The 16,974-nt window shown below is 31.4% G+C and overlaps 2 protein-coding genes across 2 annotated transcripts; both read right to left on the bottom strand.

The window, feature by feature from the left end:
• Positions 1-297: 297 nt before the first annotated feature.
• On the bottom strand, positions 298-1,558 carry LOC133778772 (cyclic nucleotide-gated ion channel 1-like). The gene is made up of 3 exons (XM_062218795.1): positions 1,391-1,558; positions 1,063-1,292; positions 298-950 (listed from the first exon to the last, which is right to left on the bottom strand). The coding sequence occupies exons 1-3, from the start codon at positions 1,556-1,558 to the stop codon at positions 452-454; spliced, it is 897 nt and encodes a 298-aa protein (XP_062074779.1). The 3' UTR covers positions 298-451.
• Positions 813-4,067, bottom strand: LOC133834308 (cyclic nucleotide-gated ion channel 1-like). The gene is made up of 7 exons (XM_062263882.1): positions 4,006-4,067; positions 3,411-3,789; positions 3,060-3,272; positions 1,909-2,938; positions 1,391-1,612; positions 1,041-1,292; positions 813-950 (listed from the first exon to the last, which is right to left on the bottom strand). The coding sequence occupies exons 2-4, from the start codon at positions 3,762-3,764 to the stop codon at positions 2,588-2,590; spliced, it is 918 nt and encodes a 305-aa protein (XP_062119866.1). The 5' UTR covers positions 3,765-3,789; positions 4,006-4,067; the 3' UTR covers positions 813-950; positions 1,041-1,292; positions 1,391-1,612; positions 1,909-2,587.
• Between the last annotated feature and the right edge of the window lie 12,907 nt (positions 4,068-16,974).

Genomic DNA, 16,974 nt, shown 5'->3' with positions numbered 1-16,974 from the left:
TGACTTTTCAATAAATGAAATGCTCTTTGAGCTGAGAATTTTATCAAATATTAATTTTTTCATAAAATCTATCTAAGACCATCTCTTTGGTGATGTCAGGCAGTATATTCGTGGTTAACATTTCATATATGTTAACATTTTATATATGTATTATTTTTGGATGTCAACATTTCCTACAAAAAAAATTTATTTAGAGAGAAATGAGTAAAACCATCTCAGAATCTTAACAAAGAATACGATGCTCTTTATTATGACTACATTAATATACTAATGAAAACTACATTTATATAATTACGATTGATTAATAAACATTGTTACAAACAATTGACAAAGAACAACCAAACCAAACTTTAGTACAACTATTACTATAAGTTGATTTAATAACGTTAAAAACAGAAAAGTTACAAACTATATCATCAAAGTTGTACGCACACTATATAGTAACTTTATCTCAGTACATGTCTACTGATATCTCTCCGGACTGACGTGACTTAATTTTTTTCCTTCTCCTTTGAGCCCAACGCAACATTAGTTGTTGTAGAAAATCAATTGCAAAAGGCTTCAAGCTCTCAGGCATAGATGAGTAGGTGCGAGAAAACATGTACCAACATTTGGAGAGCACACGTTCCAAGTTAATGGCCATAAGAGCAAGGGCTTCAACATTGTTGTGGGTTTTAACATTAACAAGTGAGATAGGAAACTCATCATATGATGTTGATTTTAATCTCCATTCTATGAGCTCATTGCCATAGAATTCACCTTTTTGAAGGCGACTCATAGGACTAGTAGTATTTCCAAAGGTCCACACAACACCTTGTGTTATGAAGAGCATCATATCAAGTGGCTCTCCTTTTCGAATGATATAACTGTTCTCTGAATATGTGACTGGCTTCAAATAATTGCAGATTGTGTCGTAAACAACTTCGTCCTTGTGTTTGAAATAGTGGAACCTACAAAAAATCAATATATTATAATTATATTGATTATTATACCTCAAATTAAAGATCAAACTTGGCAACATACTATAGAAGATAACTTACTTTTTGTAACATAGGGAGACACATGTGTTTCTTAATAAGCACTACATCTGATGGAGGAAGAATATGCAAAATGTGGTTGATATCCACATCCTTTCCATCTTGCAATCTCAATTGTATGTATTTCTTAATCTTTTTCTTTATATTTTTAGGAATTTCATTTTTTGACATCCACAAATATGCCATTTGTTCACTGGCGGCGTTCCTCTCACATTTTTTCTTGTTCATCATTTTGTTTACCCAAGCTGCAAATGTCTATTACAAAATGCATAATAAGTAATATAATTAATCTGTATATAGTCCATGCAAACTACGAACCAAATGTCTTATGAGTAAGTATTTGTTTTACGAACCTCATTATTGTGATCAACATGCTCTTCTAGTAGAGAAAACAGGGGTTTGATATCTAAATCTTTGTCTTCTCTAATTATTCCACTTAGGTATCTCTTGATGACTTTCTTCTTAGACTTTGAAATATTGTCATGGTTTGATAGAAAATAATCTATTTCTAATTGCTTCATACTTAGCGTTCTTCTTGCCTCCACTGATTTTGTGGTTGCCAACTGTATGTATGTCTGTAATACATGTAAATATATATATATATCAAAAGTAATTATATATTTTGTTGGGAGATGGGGTTATGTGATGATTATTGAAAAGTAAAGAATTGTAAAGAAAAGAATTCTTCTATATTGATCATCAAAGTAATATATATGCTTTCAGAGGTTATACTTTCTAAATAGGCAAACTATAGCCATTTTCTAATATATTTACAAATTATACTACTGATGCATAATTAATGTAATTCATATTTTAACTCTTTTTATTAAAAATAATAAGAAAAAATGTCTAACAAGAACTGAATACATACCTGTAGATTTCCAATAAGATATATAAATAAAAGTAAACCCAAGACCGAAATGATCATTGCGAATATGTTTTCTTGTACATTGCTAGTTGTGTCAAGGTTTTGACCTAAAGAACTACAAAAAAAAAAAAAAAGAGAGAGAGAGAGCGAAGTATGAGATAATAAGAAGATTAGAAGTGTCGCATCTTAAATATATGTACACATTTAATAATTTAAAGGATTATATATAATACAAGTATATATATGTATATTTATGTGCAATGTCCAAACCTCAAATTTCTCAAACCCCACCAAAAACTGCGAAAGAATTTTTTGGAAAAATCAGTTTTGCAGACTATACGAGATTCAATGGCTTCAGAAAATATTCCAAAATTGAAGATTTCTGGATTTGGCGGATCAACTGGGCAGTACTGATTGAGTGTTGCCAAATTCTTAATGGGATGAGTGCCAAGACTACAGTCGAAAGGACCAGTAATACAATCTTTATAATGATTTTTACAGGCATCGTGCCAGCAAGCTGTTTCACGATAAATTGAATAGAAGTACCAAAAGGCTCCAAATGTTAGAGAATAGAATCCCACATGGAAAGTATGTGGGATTATCATACCATTTATAAGAGTATGAGTTACTCCACTCATCACCAATTGGTTTTGAGATGTAACCTCATACTTCTTACCATGCATCACTTTCCACATTCTAACATGGTATCAGAGCCAAAGAAAACTCTAACGAGTATGTCCGATCCAAATCCAAAACCGGTCCAAAAAGATAGCCAAAAGAGCCCTTTGTGATTCGGGGATAGTGAGCCAAAAGAGCCAACGAGCCACTTGTGATCGAGCCGTCCAAGATTGGTGAGCAAAAATAGCCACCATCTTGAGGGGGATGTTAGAGAATAGAATCTCACATGGAAAGTATGTGGGATTATCATACCATTTATAAGAGTATGAGTTACTCCACTCATCACCAATTGGTTTTGAGATGGAACCTCATACTTCTTACCATGCATCACTTTCCACATTCTAACACCAAACACCTGTATAATGATCAATGATACATATATATATTAATTATACAAGCCAGTTTATTATTGTAAGAATAAATAATAATCATGCTATAATAAAAATGAATAATATATGATATAAGATTATACTTACATGACCAGAAATAACATAGAGGAAGAAAAAGAAGGCACCTCTGACCCATAGACGTCGTGTGAGTGAGTCAAAAGCCCTTCCTAGATCTTTGGCTGAGAAGTACACACGAAGAATCCGAGGCACGTATTGGAGAAGAAGTAGTATGTTGATGAACTTTCTTGCTGTCAAAGAACTTGATCCTGTAATCTTGGAGAAGTACACTAAAACCACCACCTATATATATATATATATATATATTAGCTAGATACACTATATTAGGGTAAGCATTTCTCAAGAATGTCAAGAAAAAAGCTCTACAGTTACAAAATTATATTTGAAGAAAAGAAAAGAGGTAGTTTAGTTTAGTTTTACCTGAGGGAGAGGAAGAATGGCTAAAACATCTATCAAAAGATAAGACCAAGGAAACTTTGTGAAGATGGATTGACTAAGTTCCTTGGACATATCTAGTGCCATTTTAAACCGAAAGATGATATGTAATACATAAGAGAAATCGGTAATAGATCGTAAAACAAGAGATATGATCATAATATTGTGATCTCTGTCGAGACATTTTCGGTCATCGTTCACAATTGGAATGTAGAGGAACAATGGATCGATCGAAACTCCAATCACACATGAAGCCAGGAATGTCTTATTCCATAGTCGCGAGTATGCTGTCCATGGATTCAGTATTTTCGCGGCTTTTGTATCAATTTTTTTGTCCATTGAACTATCTTCCTTCAAATAATCCCTAGAAAGGGTAGAATAAATACATTCAAAAGCTGTCATTAGAGAAGTCAATAGGAGATCCTGATCTTTGACTTAATATAATGTTAAAATAAATAAATCATATTGTTCATACACGTTTGCATAAAAAATGTCTACACTACCTATAGGAAAAGAAGAATTTATATAAATAAATTATTATAGTTCTATTATAATAAAGAGAGAGGGAAATAAAACTCACCAAGACTCTAGGCAACTCTGTAAATTCGGGTGTGGTGGCGATCGAAGCTAGAGCTATTTAAGTGACTACTACTGACTAGTTAATAATGATATTTATATGTATAAATATATACTCATCTTGGATTCTATAATTATATATATAAGCAACGTATCTTTTTTAAAAAAAACTTTCTTTCACTATCATCATTATTGGAGAGAATATGAAAATAGGAGGCGTCCTAATTACAATTTCTTTCACTATCATCTTTTAGTTTAGTTAATTTTTATGATACGTGTAAATATATATATATATAATAACTTTTATGATACGTGTAAATATATATATATATATATATATAAATAAATTATTATAGTTCTATTATAATAAAGAGAGAGGGAAATAAAACTCACCAAGACTCTAGGCAACTCTGTAAATTCGGGTGTGGTGGCGATCGAAGCTAGAGCTATTTAAGTGACTACTACTGACTAGTTAATAATGATATTTATATGTATAAATATATACTCATCTTGGATTCTATAATTATATATATAAGCAACGTATCTTTTTTAAAAAAAACTTTCTTTCACTATCATCATTATTGGAGAGAATATGAAAATAGGAGGCGTCCTAATTACAATTTCTTTCACTATCATCTTTTAGTTTAGTTAATTTTTATGATACGTGTAAATATATATATATATATATAATAACTTTTTTTTTTTGAATAAGTACTACTTTTTTGGCTTTTTTAATCATCTATTCATATAGATTATTTTACTTGGTTTTAAATTTAAATGGTCTGTATTTTTTTTCTTTAATCTCTCCTAAGTTCAAATTTAAAATATCTAATAATATTCTCATTTTAGAAGTTAATGTCACTACAAGAAATGTCAATATTAGGGGTGGACGCATTAGAGGCGGACCTGAATCCGCCTCTAAAAAGATAGATATTAGGAGTATCCGAGAAGAGTTGCACCTCAAGGAGGACCAGTTTACATGATGTGGATATATTCGTTTGAGCGATATATGAAGAAGTTGAAAAATTATGTCAGGAATAAGGCGCGCCCTGAAGGTTCCATAGTGGAGGGTTATGTTGCCGATGAAGCTTTAACTTTTTGTTCACAATATCTTCAAGGCATACAGACTAAATTTAATCGTCCGGAAAGAAATGTAGATATTGTTATCCCTAAAAGACAGTTGTCAGTTTTTCAATCACAATGTCGTCCAAGTAGCAAAAAGAAAATCATATCCCTTGACTATCTTCATTGAAAAGAAGTGGAGTGGTTTGTACTCAACAATTGCCCTAAAATCCAACCATATATGGAGTAAGTAGCTCAATACATATATGAATTCATTAAATTTAATTCATGGAAAACTGTTATCTTACCTTAATTATGCTATACAGTGAATGCCTTCGAAAAAATTCAAACATAAATATTCAAAAGGATTTCCCTATCTGGTTTAAATTGAAGGTAAATTATCAAAACTGTAGAATTCTTATGAAATTCGTATCAATTAATATTCATCTCATTGTGTTTTCTTTTTTGTGTCATACACTATAGAAGGGTCGTTTGCGGCAAGTATAGTCAACTGAGTGTACTGATGAATTATTTGCTTTAGCAAACGAGTCCAATCAAAATGCATACTCCTACACAGCTTGCATTGTTAACAGTGTGAAGTTTTTAGTCAATAGTCGTGATGAAAGACGCACCATTCAAAATAGTGGAGTTTTGGTGCCAGGAACCGATGGTTTCACTTTCGATGGCCAACTTGAGGAGATTGTAGAATTTCGATGCAAATGGTTCAACACCGATGCAAGCAAGGGTCGAAATGTGACTGAGAATAACATAACTAGTATCATGATTAATTCTTAATGGTAAAAGAACGATCAGTTTATTCTCGCCACTCAAGCAAAACAAGTTTTCTACTTGGAAAATCCTTCAAGAAACAAAAATTGGAAGGTAGTAGAAGAAGTCAATCATCGAAAGATCTGGGATCATCTAAGTATCGATGATGATAACGAGGTTGATGTCGTGCATGATAGCACTTCATCAAATTTTGTACTCACTGTGGAATTGGGAGAGTTGGAGATTATGCATTTGGATCGACCTAGTCACACTAGCATAATTGGGGAAACGTCTCGATCTGTTCCGGATGCGGATGATGATTTCATCAATGACAATGATGATGACGAAATTAGTGAAGATGATTTAGAAAATATTGATGATGATGTAGGAATCGACATTGATGAGGTGTAATATTTTCTTATGCATATTCATATTTGTATGTTTAATGTGTATGTTTTAATTTCAAGACTTTTCAATCAATATATGACTTTTCTCAACAATGCTTGTTGTTCAATAGTTTCAACTGCATTACCGAAATTATTTAAGCTATGTAATTAACTTCCAACTATGACTGAATTTAAGTTAATAATTATTTAAATTGCAAAGATATGTCTGCTACTATTACTCGTTCTCATAGCGGTGATGGAGCGGATCCTCCTCCTCCAGATCCCACGTGAGTTCCTACTTCCTGGGAGATAGGTAATATACTATAATTAGTCTATCTTTTATCAATAAATGGAAAATTGTTATTATTTTATTCAATTTAATTGTATTGTTTAATTAACATATGCAGCGGTTGTCGCAAAAAGAAAAGGTCAGTCTCGATTCAAAAATTTGCAGCAGCTCGTTAACGACAATAACGGTCCGTTGGCTCTACAATTTGATATGAAGTAGGGAACCTACAAAGCAGTTGGTGATTTTGGGACGTTGTTCACGAGACTTATTGGTCACCATGTCCCATTATATTATGACTCGTGGCAGAGTGTTCCAGATGAGCACAAGATTAGATTGATGAAAAATCTTGGGATAAATTTATCTACTTATTCAAATGTAATGTTTTTTTTTTATATAATTTAAAAAATCTCACCATTTTTTTTAAGGAATTTTTCATTCTTCCCCAAGCTCTCCCTGAGTGGCGACTGATAGAGACTGTGATTGAGCGAGAGTTTCAGGATCGCTACAAGGATAGAAAAGGTCGCAAGAAAAGACACTTCGATGAACATGGAGGGTCTCATGATATTGATACAGCTGGAAAGAATCAACCGGAGGAAATAGACAACGAGAGCTGGCAATAGTTGTTTAACCTTTTCACCACTCCACGGTTCATGGCATGCTCAAAGGCAAATGCCGTCAACAGAGCAAAACAAAAGTATCCAAATCTCCATGGATCGACTTCTTATACTTCTGCTCAATTTAAGAAGGTAAATAAAATATATAGATAATTTGAAATATTTTAAGCTATCTTAATAATAATTTCAATATTTAACTAAGATTTTGATAAATTTTGTTTTCTAAAGATGAATCTTCAGACTAAGGAATTGCCCAACATTATCGATACGTTCCATGACATGCACAATCATTCGACACGTGGATAGGTGAACACGAATGCTAAGGATGCATATGTAAGTAACTTTCTAAGTTTTGTATCTATGTATATTATTCAATTATATTATGTATTAATTGTCTTGTTTCTAAAGTGCAGGATGCCTTGCAGCAAGAAGTCCAGACACAATCTCAATCTCAATCTCAATCTTAAGTTGAAGCAGGAAGTGCCATTGTCGATGAGACACAAGTCGTCTCAAAGGTACTTGGTCAACGTCGTGGCTACAACCGAGGTATTGGATGGAAGTTGAAGGGCACTAGTACCTTTGCCTCAAGTGCCACCTAATTATCTTCACAATCAGAGGCACCACCATTTCCGTCCACCACAGTTGGCCCTCCAACGATGCCACTTGAGGCTTTCCAGTTCATGATTCAACACTTCAGTCAAGCCTTTATGACCCAGAATAACAACTTCCAGCAAATGCAACAATATTTCCAAGCAACAAATTCGAACATCCAAGTTCCACAATTTCAGCCTCTCAACTTGGACATGAATATGATACAGTCCATGATGGCAAGCTTTCAACCACAACAACCACAGCAGCCACAACCACCACAGCCACCACAAAAACAACCACTACAGCAACCACCACAGCCCGACGATAATGACTTTCAAATTGATTTTGATGACATTTAGTTTTATTATATTACTATTTTTAAATTATTAATATTTTGTGTTGTTTTTCTTATTTTGGAGACAATACTACTTATGTATTGTTATCTTACATTTTGGAGACTATGGATATTGTTAAATTAGTTTTATTATTTAATTAAATAAGTTGGGTTTATTTATTTAATTAATATTTAATATTTTATTAAATATAATTAATTAAATATACATGTTTTTAAAAAAAATTATACCTACAACGAAGACATGTCGTCGCCGTAGGGTGCACGCTGAACACGAAAATTTGAGTTTTCGTGATACTACAACGACGCCATGTCGTCGCTGAAGAGTGCGTGGGTTTATATGTCTTCAGTGACGACATGGTGTCGCTGTAGATGGGGCGGTCGACGGACCTACAATGACCACATGTCGTCGTTGTAGAAGTTTATGAAATTCAAATTTTGCAACCACCAATAGCGATGACATGTCGTTGCAATATCCCAGTCCAACCGAAAAAAATGATTTCCTACTGCGACCGACATGTCGTCGCTGTAGTAAAACACTACTGTGACGATTGTGTTTTGTCGTCGCCGTAGATTGCTACACATATAGCAACGTCGTTTTGGCGACGACAAAATTCGTCGCTATAGACTCTTTATCTTGTTGTGTGTAGACATATATTTATGCAATATCTCATTAGACTACAATATCTATCCATATATTTTTTATCTAAACTTTCGAATCATGTTGTATCAGCGCCATACCAATACTACAACAACAAATTGTTTAGAAAAAATGAACGAATACAACATAAGAAGCGCGTTTTCAAATTTTTATAGTTCTGAGGATTAATTTGTACTATATAAAAAAAGTTTAAGAGGTAAAACCCTACAAAAGGGTCATAGTTCGAGAAGAAAGTCCTATTTATCCTACTTTTAATACAGTAAGATTGTGGTTTTTCTGTGTGTTTGATATTTTAAAATTAACTAGAGATTTTGTTGACCCTATTTTAACAATACTTTCATTTATGACTATATAATGAGAAAAAGTAAATATAATGAGAAAGAAGACTCGTTAATTAGATGCTGAAGTTGCACTCAACGAATGGAGGACAGAACTTATATTTGCGATAAGAACCAAACTAACTTTAAGCATGTCTAATTTGTATGAATTGGAATAAATTTTTTACTTTATTTTTTAAAAAAAATAAAATAAATAAGTAAATATAGAAAAAAGATACACACATGTGGAAACTATTTGTCCTCTTAACTCCCCTTTACGCCACTCCCTTACTCCTTTTCTTTTTCTTCATTGTTTCCATTTGTTCTCTCTTTACTTCACTTAAAAAGTACAAAAAACAAACACAAAAAACAAAATGAAATTCTAACGACAGCATTTTCAGAATTCGAAATCACTCCTAGCTTATGACGTTAGTTATTATAAATTAACATGATAACATTATTATATAGAAAAATCAAATAAATCTTTAAAATAGAGCAAAAGTGCATATACACTATTAGAAAGTAATACTTGAGGAAGAGGAAGAATGGCTAAAACGTCGCGATTAGAAGATAAGACCAAAGAAACACAGTGAAAATGGACTGATCAAATTCCCTAGACACAATTAGTGCATTCTTAACCCGAAAATTGATGTTTAAAACATAAAAGAAATTGGTAATAGATCGTAAAATCGAGGTATGATCATCCTATTCTCGTCTCTATCGAGGTACTTTTGTTCATCAGGAATATTTTAGTCCACACACTACAAAAAAAACGTTCTATACCGAGAACATATTACCGAGAACACGTTCTCAGTATAGATAATTCAGACTACCGCCTTTTTTATGCAGTTTTTTCATTTTAGTTTCTGTACCGAGGACCCTATACCGAGAACATGTTCTCGGTATAGGGTCTTTATAATCTTCATCTTCCCCAAACAGAGAGCTCATTTCTCTGAAACGGAAAAAACCCCAAAACCGTTTTCTCCGCCCCCCATTTCTATTTTCCTGGATTTCGGCCCCCACAAATAAAGTTTGGTTTTTGTCAAAGTTTACATTCCAAAGAAGATTTAAGTGGATATAAGGTCTATTAAGGTAGTTATTTACAAATATTTCAGTTTTTTTTTTTGTATAAGTTTATAAAAAAAAATTCAGTTTTGGGTTTTTATAATGAGATTTTTGTGGTATTTTTTTTAGGATTTGCATTGTATACCAGCGGTTTTAGAGGTATTTCACATTTCCTTTGTAATTTTTTGGTTTTATTTATATTTTTTGCATAAATATATTTAGGGTTTTATTTATAATTTTTTTAATATTGTTAATATATTGTTATTTGTTATATTATATATATAATTTCTGATTATGTAATTAAAATAGGTAAAAATAATAATTTGTGATGAAAATTAGTTAAAAATTTAGTGATATCAAATTTAGAGGAAATAATATATTGTGTAGTATTTTTGTAAAATACATATATAGTTTTAAGATTTAGTTAGTTTAATCATATGATAAATAATTAATTTATTAGTATGAAAATTTATTAATTTAATAATTTATTTTTTAGGTATATAATTTGACTTTTAGTTATAAATATATGTTTATATGAAAATTTAATATTTGATTGTTTGTTTTTTAGATTGGGTTAAATAATTTTAGTTTTAGATTATTAGATTTGGTTAATAAATTTTGATTATTTGAGTGAGTTTTGTTTATTTAATTTGAATTTTGTTGTTGTTGTTAATTTTTTTATTCTTAGTGTTGATGAATATTGATGCTTTGTTTTTGTTGTTAATTTTTAGTAGAATTATGATATTTTAAATAGAAAATTGAATAATTAATAAAATTTAGAGTAATAATTATAAATTATATAGTCATTTATAATATATTTGTATTGCTTTGTGTATGTTCTGCGACTGGATATTTTTTTATGTATTATTTGCAGGTTTTTAAATTTTGGGATATTTGAAAATACAGCCGTTATGCTGCCCAATTTTTTTTAGAATTAAAAATACTCAATAAAATTTATAATTTAAGAAATAGTGAATTGGTAAGTTGTATAATATATTTTTAATCATGATTAAATCAAATTAACAATAACATTATGCAACCAAATTTTAATAAAAATAAACATTAATCCTGAAATTTTATTTAAATAAGTAATAAATTTTAAAGTAATTCTAACGATTTATTCATTTTATATATATATATATTTATGAAATTGTATAATGATATTTTGTAATTTTTGTTTGAAGGTTGGGTATTCGGTTTTTGTTGGACTAAAGAGATTGCTAGCAAGATATTGAAGGCATTGGTAAGTTTTTTTTAATTTTTCTGTATTTTTTTAATTTTTTTTCAATTTTTGAATAATTTATGTTTTTTTATATAAATAATATAATATTAATTTTAATAAAAATATGAAATTATTATATTAGATAGAATGTATTTATTTTTAGGTTTTCAAAATATGTATTAGTAAAAATGATATTAGGAATTGGAAAATTGTTATATGATTGATTAGTATTTTTTTAAAAATAATTTCTATGTTGTTTTGGTGAATTTTATGTGTATTAAACATATTAGTAAACATATTTAATATTTTTTTAGAATTGTAAAATTTAGAGATATTGTGAATAAATTTTAATAAAAATAAACATTAATTAAATAATTTAAGTAATAATTAAATCCTAAAGTAAATAAATAAATTTTAAACAAATCTTAGAAATTTTGTTTAAATTAATCAAACTATTCAATAAAGCATAAGTAAAATATGTAATTTAATAAATACTAAATTAATATGTAAAAAAATAATATGTGTTAGTTCTGATTAAATAAAATTAACAAATATATTATTAGAAAATCATTATTAAAATTAAAATTTTAAAAATTAAATTTAATATTTGTTATTTTTAATCATTATTAAAATTAAAATTAAAAAAATATGTTTTTAATAATATTTGTTAGTTGTTTTTAATTTTTCTGTATTTTTTTTAATTTTTTTTTCAATTTTTGAATAATTTATTTTTTTTATATAAATAATATATTTTAAAATTAAGATTAAAAAAAATTAACATTAACATTATGCAACTAAATTTTAATAAAAATAAAAATTAATCCTAAAGTAGTTAAATAAATTTTAAACAAATTTTAGAAATTTTGTTTAAATTAATCAAACTATTCAATAAAGCATAAGTAAAATATGTAATTTAATAAATATTAAATTAATATGTCAAATTTAAATAATTTTAATAATATTTACACTGAAATATATTATAGTTAGATATCATAAAACAACATAATTAACTTCAAAAAGCATAAGACATTAAAAAAACATATTTAATTATATTTGCTTTTTTCTTTGGTAATAAGAAATTATTACCAAAGATATAATAGTGTTATTATCACCTAGTGATAATATTATATTTTTTTAGTGTTCATCACAAGAAGCCTTAGACCCGTTTAGAGAGGGTGAGTCATTGAAGACTCTTACATTTGCCTCTCTCTGAATTAGGACACACACAAATTGATTGTAAGTTTGATGATTAGTGTTCCGTGCAGTGCTACATTCATACAATGTCGATCGACAAGAGTTGGATTAATTTGACAGATCGATTATCCGATGAGTATGAGGCTGGTGTGATGGATTTTCTCCAGAGAGCCCGGCAGTGCGTTGACTCAACGGGATCGGTGAAATGTCCGTGTAGGAGGTGTGTCAACGTTGAATTTCAGACGATTGATGTATTAGAAAATCATCTTTTTGTAAATGGTTTTCTACGGAAATATACCGATTGGCATTGGCATGGAGAGGATGAAATAATACCAATGAGACCTCGGATAGATCAAAATGATGAAGATGAAATGATGGATGTTCTCACTGATCTTATGCAAAATGACAATGACGAACAAGCGGAGAATGAGCGCGGTGAAGAGATACCTACAACAGACTACAGGAGTGGGCAACATTATAACGATTTGTTTGCTGAGATCGAGGCTCCATTATTCCCCGGGTGTCAAAATTACACTTCATTGAATTTCCTAGTGAAGTTAATGCATTTTCAAAGTGTTGGGAAAAATTCCCAACAAAATATTTGATGGAATGCTGGAGTTGTTACATGATGCATTTCCAGCCCCAAATAAGCTTCCAAAATCGCACTATGCAGCAAAAAGGTTGTTGCGGAAGCTTGGATTGGGCTACGAGTCAATCCATGTCTGCAAGCATGATTGCGCACTGTTTTGGAAAGAATATGCTGGAAAAAGCAAATGTCCTGTTTGTGGAGAGGATCGATGGGTGGACAAGAACACCAAGGGAAAGAAAGTGCCTCATAAAGTGATGCGTTATTTTCCTTTAACCCCTAGGTTAATGCGAAAATATGCATCGAGGCATCGAGGCACATTGCTCAACATTGGACCGTTGCCACAAATCAGCTTTGAACGTACGGGGGCTCCATTACAATTTGTTGAGATAGATAATGTTGCAATTGAGGAGGAGAGGGAGGAGGAAATGGAAGAAGAAGAGGAGGAGGAGGAAGAGGAAGTGGAGGAGGAGGAGGAGGAGGAGGTTGAATATGAAGATGATGAAGAGGAAGATGAACACATAGAAACCGATGATGATAGTGAAGATTATTATAGTGATAATTAAGTGGTAATTTTATAATATGTTGAAGTAATTATTTTTAACAATAAATAATTTTATATTGTCATTTTTAACTGATAAATGTAATTTTAATATCGATTAATTTGATAGATATGGCTGATGTTATTGCTCAATCTCATGGGGGTGATGGTGGAGGATGCGATCCTCCACGTGGACTGTCAGATATCCCAGCTGATTGTGAACGAGGTAATACTTTACACATTGATATACTCCTTAAAATTTAACAATTAATCCATATTAATTTTAAAATATTGAATTTGCATACAATAGCGCCTCCAAGTAAACGTGGACGCCATAAGGGATTGAACACGCGGGAAAAGAGGGAACAGTTGGGGCGTCCTCTCCCTCTCGAGTGGGATGTGCGGGGGAGAACATATAAAGAGATCGGAGAGTACAGCTCAAATTTCTCAAGAGAGCTCGGATTACTTGTTCGACAGTACACAGATCCGGACTGTCCTCAATGGTCAAAAGTACCAAATGCCTCGAAAGAAAGAATACTTGCACATTTGGAAGTAAGCAGTTTATGTATTTTTATGTTAATTCTCATTTTATGTTATATATGATATTTACTAATAAATGTTTGTAAATTAGGATGATTTGTTTGATATTGGGCGTACTAGATATGGAGAAGGGCATATGCCTGGGATCTTGAGAGGCATTGATACTTCGTGTGCTAAAAAGTATTCTGACTGGAAGTACGATATTAAAGAGCATTTAACGATTAATGGGCCACAAAATCGTTATGGTGGTTGCACGGATACGCAGTGGCAAAAAGCAATTGATTTTTTCCGACGCCCAGAAATTACGGTATTAATTTCTTGCTAAACTTAACTATCTTAATTAAATATATTACTAACGATAACTTTTTGCAGAAACGTTCTGTGGTCAACAATGAAAATAGAAGGAAACTGAAAGAGCTTAGCTATGGAGGTTCTCAGTCAATCCCAGCCTTACGCTATAAAAATGTTAGTTAATTAATTATTTAATAGTTTATTTTTCTTATTTACGTTTAATTATTAATTTTATAAAAATATATGTACGTGACAGCGCAATTTAGAGACTGGGCAACTTGAGTCCATCCCGGATAGCTGGATGGATACTCACCATAAATCAGGCACAGGGTGGGTGACAGAGACAGCCAAAAATACTTGGGTACGTTAAGTTTTTTTAAACATTTTTTAAATTTTTAATTGTTTTAAAATTTTAATTACATTATACATTGTATCACAGGAGGAATTGCGTGCATACCGCGACACACAGCAGACACAGGCAACTGATATTGAGAGTTCCACACCAGTTTCGAGTGCGCCTGAAGATGAAGACATATCTTTGGTACAAAATGTCTTCGGAAAACGACGGGGCCACCAGAAAGGATATGGACGTATCCTTAACATAAGGGACCGAACTCCATTTGATTTTCGTCCTTCACAAACTAGAGATGAAGAGTTGTCTGAGATGAGAGAGCGTCTTCGACAGTTAGAGGAGCATGTCCGGACTCATTGTATCACCCCGGGATCTCAATCTGCCCCACCACCACCCGATGATCCCGATGTTGGAGCACCGACTCAGTAGGACTTATGTATGAATTTTATTACAATTGACTATTACATTATCATGTTTAAGACAAGTCTTTATTTTGATTTAGCGAATATACTCTTATGTTTTTATTTATATCTTTAATATAAGTGTTTTAATTTTATTCTATTTTTTTATATTTAATTCAAAATAAATAAATAAATAAGGGAATAACAAATATAAAAAAAAAATTGGGGACAAGTCTATACCGAGGACATTGTCCTCGGTATATACCACCAAGATGTCGGTATATACCAGAACGATGAGAAATTAGGGTTTGTTGTACCGAGGACATTTGTCACTTTCTACCGAGGACATTATCCTCGGTAAAACTTATACCGAGAACATTTTTAATGTCGTCGGTAGACGATTTGTTTTACCGACGCGGCTGTACCGACAACTTTATACCGACGACATTGTCTCGGTAGAAGATATACCGAGGACATTTGGGCTTATACCGAGGACATTTGTTCTCGGTATAGGCCCTGATTTTTGTAGTGACAGTTGTGTGTAGTACGCTGCCCAAGGATATTTAGTAGCATTGGAATCGTAAACTTGGACAGCATACTACCCACAAACTTTGCCAAAAGATCATGTGAAATTGGATTAGAATAAAACTTATAATGAAACAAAACAGAAATGAGATAATTTGGCTTCATTAAGGTTAAAAGATCATGAATATCTGGCTTTAGGGGTTTCTTATAACTCATAATATATACACGATTATTTACTTGGCTTGTAAATGAGATTCTAATGATTTATGAGGTCTGAGATGTTTGTGAGCTTCATCAAGTATGTTTAAGAGATGTGTTGAGGAAGAATAGGGTAATAAGAATATGCCATTCCAAAACTGTACATAGTCATGAGTTGCACAGCTGACATACGATATTCACCAAGTTCCCAATAAAGTTGGCATGTTAATAATTGTGGACTCTTCTGTTTTTGCAGTAGTACCATGCGTTGGCACAATTAGTGATGTAGCAAAATCTCCAAGTATTTAAGAAATTATGGAAGCACCATAATATATATATATATGTCTGTCTACCTTGTATTTATTTTGCATTTTGAGATTGTAGGTCTTAAATGTTTCGCAACTTAAATATATTTATTCCAATCACTAAAAGAAAAACTGTTTTCAATTTCACCGAAAAATTATTATCTAATACATATCATAATACTTTTTTCTGTGTTAAGGAAAGCGATATTGTTATTGTAGGTTGGGGCACTTTGCATAACACTCTTCTAGAGTTATAGTGAAGTGTTGTTGAATAGCATACTATAATATTTTTGTTGTGTTATTTTTATAAATATATAAGTATTTTTCCTTATACCATTTATAATAGTTTATATAATATTTTTTGCCACTTATAAAATAGTAATATAGTACACTTTACAATAACATATTTTATGCATTATATAAAATAGTTTGTGTTGACGCGGTTCTTCGGCAACAAATAATTAAGAGAAGAAGAGAAAGAGATTAGTACTAAAAGTAGAACCGTCACAGATATGAAATCTTTTGGGAAAGAACTAGGTGACTCGAGACACGTTTTTAAGTGGTTCGAAGGTTAAAATCTCTCTACTCCACTAGTCAATATTATTGATATTCTCTGGGTATTTGGTTTACAAAGTATATAGTTCTTCAAGGACTATTTTTTCCAACCCCTATCAACTCCCAGGGTCTCCTTATTTATAGGAGAGGGCACCTGG

Source organism: Humulus lupulus, chromosome 5 (assembly GCF_963169125.1).
Source record: "Humulus lupulus chromosome 5, drHumLupu1.1, whole genome shotgun sequence".
NCBI lineage: Eukaryota > Viridiplantae > Streptophyta > Magnoliopsida > Rosales > Cannabaceae > Humulus > Humulus lupulus.
Note: the sequence above shows the minus strand (reverse complement) of the source record. Positions and strands in the feature narration are given on the sequence as shown.

Coding starts and splice junctions, on each gene's coding strand:
- LOC133778772 (XM_062218795.1), bottom strand. CDS start 1,558: ATGAAGCAATTAGAAATAGATTATTTTCTATCAAACCATGACAATATT. Junction 1,293..1,390: donor ATGTTGATCACAATAATGAG/GTTCGTAAAACA, acceptor ATTTTGTAATAG/ACATTTGCAGCTTGGGTAAA. Junction 951..1,062: donor GTGCTTATTAAGAAACACAT/GTGTCTCCCTAT, acceptor GATTTTTTGTAG/GTTCCACTATTTCAAACACA.
- LOC133834308 (XM_062263882.1), bottom strand. CDS start 3,764: ATGGACAAAAAAATTGATACAAAAGCCGCGAAAATACTGAATCCATGG. Junction 3,273..3,410: donor CCATTCTTCCTCTCCCTCAG/GTAAAACTAAAC, acceptor ATATATATATAG/GTGGTGGTTTTAGTGTACTT. Junction 2,939..3,059: donor TCTATGTTATTTCTGGTCAT/GTAAGTATAATC, acceptor ATCATTATACAG/GTGTTTGGTGTTAGAATGTG.